Source organism: Galendromus occidentalis, unplaced genomic scaffold (genome assembly GCF_000255335.2).
Source record: "Galendromus occidentalis unplaced genomic scaffold, Mocc_1.1 scf7180000076500, whole genome shotgun sequence".
In the NCBI taxonomy this organism is placed as follows: domain Eukaryota; kingdom Metazoa; phylum Arthropoda; class Arachnida; order Mesostigmata; family Phytoseiidae; genus Galendromus; species Galendromus occidentalis.
This window is the reverse complement of record NW_003804489.1, coordinates 1021325-1030758: the sequence shown is the minus strand read 5'-3', so window position 1 is coordinate 1030758 and position 9434 is coordinate 1021325. Positions and strand designations below refer to the sequence as shown.

The window sequence follows — 9434 nt, the reverse complement described above, 5'->3', positions numbered from 1 at the left end:
CCATCGATCTATCTATTTACGACTCCATCTATCAATCCGAGTCTCCGTCCGTTCGTCCATCCGGCGATTCGTGGTTCGACATCCCGAGTAGTTTCCCTCCCGAGGAAACTAAAAACCACAAGATAGGGCGCGGCACTCGAGTCGAGTATAATTATTGGCGAAGGGAGCTGAAATAACTCGATTCCAAAACAAATCCCATCGTGGCGCGCCGAGAGCTCCGTCGTCAAGTGTGTCCTTTTGGAGGATCTCGATAAATAGAAAAGGATGTCCTCGAACCGCTGTGACTCACTCAATCACTAAGTTGGCTCGTGAGCAAAAGCAGGTTTTCGCAAGCGAAGGGCTACGCGGAAGTCTTCGGGGAACGTCAAGAGGAGTCGTGCCCCGCTCTATCGGTCGGCTGGAGTGTTCCTGAAAATATCGGGCTACCGACGTGCGAAATCCCCGGTCTTTGAAATTCCTGAGCGGTGTACAGGAAAACCCGCGAATCCGTCTCATCAGGCCCTGCAGTGGCGGACGAGCCGATCATCCCGAACTCCCTTGCTCGAGCTCGAGTACCGAGAACCAAATGAACTCGCTATCTTTCAACGAGAGTACGTATTTATACGTTGTTGTTCGCGGACGGAACTCCTCTATCGGGAACCCTCATCCGATTCTTGAAAGCAGACGCGGATCGAAGTCGTTGTTTAATACAGCAGGCTCCCACGGCTCCCAAATGAGGGTTCTCGTTGTCGTGGAAAAAAGAGATTCTAATCCTTAGCCGCAATCGATCAGGTCTGTTTGCCGATCTTTTTCTCTCTTGTTTTTGTGCTTCCGACAGCGGTGTCCATTCGTCCGTATCCGCTTGGTCGACCATCGGTCGGCGGTGGATTTACTCGTTCAAGGGTTTGTTTGCGGTAGCTTCAACCGTACGCGGTCCTCGATTCAAAATCCTCCACTCGTCGGGGATTACCAAGCGGTGCCGACACACAACTGCGGCGACGACCGAGGACGGCTCACTGTAGCGGTTGCAAACGAAAATCGTGGATAGTCCTTCAATTCAAGCTCGTATTTCTTGTGGCTTTTTTTCGCCGCATCGTCTCCCCAACTCCGGAATCCTCCTCCTTTTCTGCTCTATCTAGACTTCTCCGAGCGCATTCTAAGCCTAGCGCAATAGACGTCGCTGCTTGTCGAAACGCTCGGTCGCATGTCACCAGAGACTGCGACCATCCTGATGGATGTGCTTTGCGAAATTCCCGAGCTTGCGCTCCGAGAGATCCCGAGCGTTGATCGTCCGACGTCCGGGACCGTCATCCAGAAAGGCGCGGTCCAAGAATCTTCCGGGAATCTTCTTTCTCCCGTTACTGCTTATGGACTCTCCTGAAATTCGAGAGAATCGAGAAACTGGAGGAAAAAAAAAGATTCGCTAGGGTGAAATCGATTACGATTCGGTCATGGGGCTAGATTCGAGCACGGAGTCGTTCGATGACCGTTTTTTTATGACGGAGGGATTCTCTTCGGAGAGACTTCTGACACGACCAGCACCCATCTTGCTCCGAACTACTTCATCCGTAGAGCTCGTGGACATCAACAAGGCGCGGAACGATAAAATCACACGTGATTTACATTGGAACATAAAATTGTGGCTGCTTCTCTCAACCGAAGTATAAGAGTGGCTCGCGAAGCCGGGGGACCACGACCAAGTCGACGATTCTCGTCCACGAGCCATTAACAACGAGGGACGAAAACAGCGGAGCGTAGCAAAGCTTCGTTTTGAACAGCAGTTGTCTCCTGTTAACGGGGGTGACGTAGCTTTCTCGTACCGTGCTTCCTGTCGCGGCGTAGAACATTACGTCTACTCCGTGACTGTTGTTGCTGTTGCTCCGCCTAATAGACCCTCCAACAAATGGCTTCCGGATCGAACCTCGAATCAGGTTCGGCTGACGTGTACTCCACGCGTATGGCTCCTTAATTAGTCTCCACGAAAAGTCGTATAGTTTCAACGAAGCAACGGTAGAGACGAGTCCGGAGATGACTAACACTGATCACGAACGAAGCTGAAGCGGATATCGTCTTCGATTCCAGAAGAGAGATTCTTGCCTGGAGCTCTTCCCACCCGCTAGCGTATACGACCTGACCGTCCGAGGGGTCGTCGCCAAGTTCTAGAATTCTAGACGATTGATGGATCTGTAATATGAAGCTCCAACCGTGCGACTCCTTGGTGCTGGCAATCATTCCCGGATTCATTGATCTGCTCCGTGAGCTCGCGGAGCGACGATCTCAGGAAGACCGTGATATGTTTTGCTCTGATTCCGCTCAAACCTTCGATATCTGTAGCGCTCAGCAGGCACCTCTCGGAGCCGCCGAGGGGCGACTCGCGAAACTAAGGCGATATCGCCGCTTCACTGTCTGACCATCCAGAGCGAGCGACTGCGGAAGGTTTGACTTATCTGCTACCAACCTGTGATGAGTACTCGAGGGCATGGTGCTCGAAGTTCCCGCATCGTGCTACAGGGGTTCCAAGTTTGTGTGCACACTCAGGATTAAGTTCCACCGAGTACACACATCCATTATCGAGATCTCATGAGCGCTCCTCAGAGTCTCCGAATCAGTCTTCAATGAAAACTATCGACGCTGACCTATACTGCCAGCTGTCCCAAAGTCTAGAGCCCTTAAGGAAGGAGATGCTTCACTGAGAAATCTCCGGGGGGATATCGTACGAATTGTGTTTCAGGAATCAGGAAAAATTTCGAGTTGCCGATCGTCACAGCAGAGGTGTCAGCCTTCAGTTTGAAATCTGAGCAGCTGGATTTTCCTCATCGCAGCCTTCGGAAGGTGCAAGAGGATCAAGGGACCTGAGCGAGTTGTAATTCTCCTGAACGGGCAGATTATTCGGTCTCTTCGGGGTTCAGACACTCGAACGATCCTATCAAACTCATTATCACAACGAGGAAATCCTCGAGGCTCGGCTTGATCCACAACCTGCATAAAATTTTCAGGTCCCCCTCAACGATTTTTCTAACAATTTTTTTATTCCTGACTTCGATGCTCACAATAAATCTTCCCTAGGGAAAACGTGTCGGCAGACAATCGTGTTTACGATGTCGTGGGAGCCGAGTCGTCGAGAACATGTGATTTTGTGTGCTGTGTTGAAATGCAACTACTGCCCGTGTCATCTCAAACCGCAGGCCAGGCGTCGAGTAGATCCTCATAGGTTCGGGATCGACGTCTTCCGCGGGGCATCGCAGGCGGCTCCGGGGGTTCCTCTCCATTAACTCCCAGTGATTCGAGTCTTGCTGGTTTCCTTATGAAGAAACCGCCCTCGGGACTGATGGTGCCTGATGCTGTCGAGGAAAACGACGATTCAAATCCTTCAAGGTCCGGAGTATCACTTTCTAGTCGAATAACCTCGATCCGTATTAGGTACAGATTTATCAAGCTGAGGGTAAGTGAGGTTACTGACCATGTTTCTTGCTCGGCAAAGATCGACTGCGGGTAGCCACGACGGCTGCACCTAAGAGACCCTGTCCGGTAGTGGTGAGAGCTTCGAGACCTTTGTTGGTGGCTTCTTTGTTGAACAAATTGTTTCGGTTCACTCTCTCGTTGTCGTTATTGTTCAAATCATCTTTCTTGTTCGCGACACCGTTGGTCAACCCATCGAACCAGCCGTTCATCAGAGTCCCATTGGTTTTTCCCGTCGGGCTGCCTCCATTGCTCTGTTTGTTGTCTGGAAAAGTCGGGTAAGCAAGGCTAATTTCTCAGCAGCTCTGGTACTGAGAGCGACCGTATCCGGTCACGGAATAAAGAAACATGCGGAGGCAGGATACTCACTTTGGACATCTGCGAGAGGGAGTTTGGTGTCTTCCAGTATTACTTCGGGAATTCTCCAATTCTGGATGTCTTCGTCCCATACGGCTTGTGCTTTGATCTGCTTCAAGTTCGTGTAGTTGCAATCTCTCCGGATGCAGTTTTGCACTTTCTCTAAGATTCTCATCTGCAGCTTCATCTGTTTCTCTTGCCGACGGATGGTGTCCAAGTAGTCGGTACGTTCTCTCTCGAACTCGCTCTGCAGGTCCCGAATTTCGGCTTCCAGACTCTGTACCTTCTTCTTCGCCTTCTTCAGCGAAGCTGTCTTCGTTTCGAGCTGAGCGTTCATGTCCTCGTAATCGGGCAAATTATTGTCCTCGGTACCGTCGATTCGGGCCAAGACTTCGGCCATTGCGCGGATTCTCTTCTCGGCGTAATTCTTCCGTTTCTCTCGCTGCTTCTTGAGTTCGACGTCGTGAGCTTTCTCGCCACCGACAATCTTACTCTGGAGTTCCTGGAGTCTAAAGCGAAAAAGAAATCGAGTGAGCGAAAATTTTTCCTTCCAATGCCCGATACTTCCGCGAGTGACCATCTCGTATCTACTCAAGCTCCTAGAATATCCTGAAAATGTCATATTCACTAGACGGGTATTCATTAGCCCTCCTAGGAAGGGATGGAAGAGATACAGCAACCTTTGGAGCGCGGTACTTTGCATTTGTTCCATCAGACCGGGCTCGCTGGAAATGAGACAATCGAAAAAACTGTTGAGCCTTTTAAAATGCTTCTCAGGACGACGTGACCGTAATCGAGGAAGCTGGATTCGTATGTATGTGTGTAGCGATCAGCTCGGAGTGAAGATGTACTCACTCTTCGATCTTCTCAACGCCAGCCGCATCCTGGATCACATGCTTGATTTCAGGGCTGTCCCTGACATTGCCGGTATCGTCTTTTTCTTGTAGCTTACGCTCATAGAATTCTTTGAGGTGATTCATATCTTCGAGGAGCTTGTTCTTGGCCAACTTCTCCTGCTCGCACTGTTGCTTGAGGACTTCGATTTGAGTTGTTACCTTCTCGTCTAGAGGGAGATCAAGCACTCAATCATTTGCCACGTTACATAATGAATGACGCTCGTCGAGCCCGTATGATTTTCTTTCTTCACTCATCCTTATGGGTAAGTCGTTCCTTCCGGGGCTTCGTCCTACCTTTCGCGTTATTCGGAAGATTCTCCTTTGATTCCGACGGAGGTCGCGAAGGTGGTTTCGACGCGACCTGATCCACGAGCAATTTCTTGAGCCGCTCGAGTTCCTCTTTATACTCTCGGAGCAAAGCGTCTTTCGGGTCTTCGTTTACTTTCGGTTTGTTCTTGATGTTTTTGGCACGGTTCGCGTATCTATTGGAGGAATAAATTTTTTGGTGAGTCCAGTGGTCTTCGTTCCGTTCGGAAAGTAAATTTCCATTGACCCCCTCCTCCAGATACTCGTGGTCGGATCGAGGAAAAGACTTTCACCTGAGTGTGCTGAGCGTCTCGTCGTAATTGTTATCAGCAGGGGACAAGCATGCGACCATCAACGTCTTCGTGTTTCCCCCCAAGGAATCCTGGAGAAGTCTCGTGAGCTTTGAGTCTCTGTATGGAATATGTTTCGACTTTCCATCGACAAGAGCCGAGATGACATTGCCCAAGGCACTCAGACTCAGATTGATCTTCGTCGCTTCTTTGAGCCGGTCGCCCGTGGCTCCGGTTTTACACTGCCGTTCGCTTCCGGCTAGATCAACCAGATTGAGTTTCCCCTTCTTGATGTGTTTCCCGCCAGATGTCTCCATTTGTTCAACGTGAATCGTGAAAATCGAGTGGCTCCGGGAGGAGTCCGCGTTCATCAGTGTAGCTCCTACGGAGCGGTTTTTCCAGCCCTGCTCCATGACGGTTTCGCACTCGGATACGCTGTTCACGGTATGCAGGGAGAGGCCTGGTCAAGGAGCGGGAAATCATTAAACTCCATCAGATCAATCTCCTCGATTTTTCCTGATCGATCATCGACCGGTTTGTCTCGAGGTGAACAGATCCGACACTCACCCGGAATGTATACGCCGGTGTCTGGACGTTCCTTCATGTCGCATTTCTTCTTCGGGTCATTCGATAGCAGATCTCTGATTTCCTCATTATAGATCTCGAGGTACGAAGCATTGACCAGATATTTTGTGTTTGAGGCGGCTGCTATCGCTTCGAATATATGTTCGAATGACCGAGGAATAACTCCTCTCTGAGTTGCTGGGCTCGCTACGCCTTGCATTGAGAAGGATTTGCCACATCCCGTTTGACCATAAGCGAAAACCGTTCCATTGTATCCCTCGGTGACACTCTGAAAACATCGATATGTACTTCGATTGACGTACTGCCTAAATAAATTTCAATCCGTCCAGTTGCCCCGCTTGTGAAGCATAGCTCATGCGATTCAGCGATCTATGGAATGTTTTAGTCTCGAACATCGGTCCCGGAACTTTTCCGGTCGCCGGAAGCGCTCGGCACTCGGATTACCTCAACGATTGGGAACACGATGTCGTTGTATATTTGTTCCGTCGTCGAGTTATCTCCATACGCGCCGTCGAAACTGAAGCATTTTGCCGGGGAATCGGGCTCTGCGGGGTTCGTCAATGTACACTGCGCGTTTGCGCTATCCATTTTCACGATGGACTGGAAAATTGAAGGAAAATTATCTCTTGTGTTCGGAAACACCCTAGTCCGCTTTGCTCGGATCCCGGAAAAAGAATCCCCACCTCTTCCCATTGACCATCCGAAAGTACCCTGTCGAACACGAAATTGAACTCCCTCACGAATCTCCTCCTCCATATTCGGTTGGGCGCTTCGACAGATTTCGACCGCCGTTTTGTCCCCGTTTCACAAGGCCATCTACCCGCGGTATTCGAGACTTTCATTACAGCACCGAGGGTGCCAACGCGGAACTGGCGCGGCGCCGCGTCGAGCCGCATCGATAGCGCGTATTGGTGAGGGTTGGCGTGCTCGGAAGGCAGCCGACGGCGAGCATGTCGCAAACCGGCTGCGCCGACAAAACGGGTCAAGGAACATCCAACAAGTCTCTCTAGATGGCCTCGACATACTTACGTATCTTGATTTAGCACCGCCGCAATACACATTATGCTCGTCTCGAATTGATTTGACTCTCGGAATAATTGATCGCCTCCCAAGGAGACAAAGTTGAGCGACGCAAACTTCGTGCTCCTCCGAACGAGATGATCATTAGAAGCTCAATTTGTCACCGCGTTGGCAACGAGATATTCTCTCCAGGCATTCTTTTGAGCGAATACCGCAGACGGATCTCGTCGCGGAGTGTCCGGATAATCCAGAGCGGACATTTTAGATGTCCTGCGTAACCGACTCCGGCCGGCCGCGGCAGGACCGAAAGAGTTTCCGATCAAGAGTGAATCTTTGCGCGAATTTCATCGTCGTCTTACCTGGCATTTCAATGTCTTCTCCCGGGTGTTCATGGGACGACATCGCACAACGACGTGCACGCTCTCCATCGGGATCCTCCTGGAGGAAGATATCGGGAAACACGAGTTATGAAGAGATTAGGGTGCGAAGATTTCTCAAATTATGAAATCTTATGTCGCTCGATATTGGATTGATTGTGTGTGATGTACATAATAGGAGAACTTCTCTCGAATATCCCGAAAGGGTCGAGACATCCTTCAGGAGGGGAGTGTAAAGACTAAGAGCAAACGAATCCGTTCCGAACCCCGTCAAGGGTCAGATTCAACGAGAGTAAGATGTGGATCGCCTCTTGAGATTCGAGAGACAACCGATGATATTCCCCGACAGGTATCTCCGAGCATCTCGTGAGCTCACAATTAGCCCGCGATCTGTCGATACACCGGAATGCATCGATGAATCTGGCACGAGCCCCTGCTACCTCAATGGCAGTCATGGAGACGCCGAGGACCTGTCTTCGCTCTTCGGCTCCATCAAATTGGATGCAGAACGTCGCTCAAAGGAGAGTTCCCGGAGCAATCCAGAGCATCGCGTGTGTGGGACCTCTGGTCGATCAAGTCCCGAGGTATCCTCAAAAACAAAACAGAGGTGGCAAACAGAGGACGGTCAAGTTTCGTCTCGAGAGCACCTCTTCTCGTAGAACCTTCCCCTAAATAGCCCGAGATCCTCCTGGATATCGTCGCAGGGATTCTCGGGAGCCTAAATCACGTTATTCACGAGCGTGATCTCGATTTCCGAGGTCTGAGGCGGGATCTTGCCGACCCGGGGCGATGAACTCGGCGGTATGGATCCTGACTCCTGGACCCTGTCATCGATATCATACATCACATTACCGCTCAAACATGCGTTCGACGCTTACAACTTGTCGAGGGCGGATTCGAAACTCGCATTGATTTCCAGTGCGTGTTTCTCCGGTCCGACCGGTACGAGCTGTTGAGCCTTGACCCCATTTTCTTGTTTATGCATTACCTGTCCGAGTAGATTGAGCGATTCGTGCCAGGCTCCTGACGGAGACTCGAAAATTCCGAGGAATAACCTTGAAGCTCTCACGTCAGAGTCTTTTATCGATCGGACAGCGCAACCTTAGTCTCGATGAACGTTCGCCGCAAAGATAGATCATGTTTTTACCGTCTCTTTCGGGAATAGTCCACTCAGAGGTGTGGAACTCATTCCCATCGCTCGAGCTCGCAGAGAATAATCTTAATTCCTTCAGTCGGAATACATTCGGCAGTGTTTACCGACTGCCTGCGCGAGGCGGTCGATTGTCAATACGCACGGATTCGAAGGAGCACCGGAACGGGGTCTTCTGCCGTCAGAAAGCTCCCGTTCGTGTCGGGGAGAACTCGCAGAAGTGGGATTTCAGTCGATGCACAAATCGTCTTGACGAAACGGTTGCACGTCAAGAAGACGACTAGAAGTCTCCGTGTTGTCGTCATCGCCGCCACCAACATATCGATTGGTTTTCAAGGACAACCACAGAGACGTCGAATAGAGCCGCGGCAGGATCGTGCATGGGTCACATAAGTCTCGTAGGATCCCCGCTAGATGTCATGCTCGATTCTGATTTTCACGGCCTACGTCTGGATTTTATGGCCTCGAACGGACCATTACAACAGTTAGTTGAGTATCCCAAGCAGATCAGATCCAGACGACATTGACTTGCTGAAGCTCTCTACCTCAACGAGTGGAGTCCATTAGGGACTTGACGGATCTCATGACGTAAGATCCTTCAAAACCCAAAAGCGTCGGAAATCTTCGTAATGGATCAATCTGGAGAACGGCGAATCTTTTCACGGTCAGCTCGATGAGCCAGCTGCATGGAGACGCTCCAAACTCTCAGCCGAGAACTCGAGTATGAAAATGCCGTGAGGAGCTGGAGCAGAGGAAGTTCTACGAAAGAACCTTCGGCGGGGTCTTGCAAGAATGAAAGCAGATCTGTTCTGCGAGGATTCTAGACTTCGATCGATCAATCTTATTGAGTCCGTCTGATTCGAAGCTCCCTATGGTGCGAGAGCTAAATCGTCAGAAGTTTCAGCGCCGATCTGGAGATACATTCTCGCTCTAACTCCGCGCCGTAGATTGCCGAGCGGAAGTATTCTCTAGCTCCACTCGTCGTGGGAGGTAACAAGACACGGAACTATGACTA

The 9434-nt window shown here is 50.6% G+C and overlaps 1 protein-coding gene across 1 annotated transcript; it reads right to left on the bottom strand.

The window, feature by feature from the left end:
* Positions 1-3153: 3153 nt before the first annotated feature.
* LOC100904117 (osmotic avoidance abnormal protein 3) lies at positions 3154-8048 on the bottom strand. The gene is given in 11 exon segments (XM_029113257.1): positions 3154-3320; positions 3440-3703; positions 3808-4304; positions 4476-4520; positions 4651-4860; positions 4931-5173; positions 5291-5747; positions 5855-6140; positions 6317-6472; positions 7252-7321; positions 8020-8048. Coding segments are annotated over 10 exon segments (2394 nt in total). The 5' UTR covers position 7321; positions 8020-8048.
* Positions 8049-9434: the final 1386 nt, after the last annotated feature.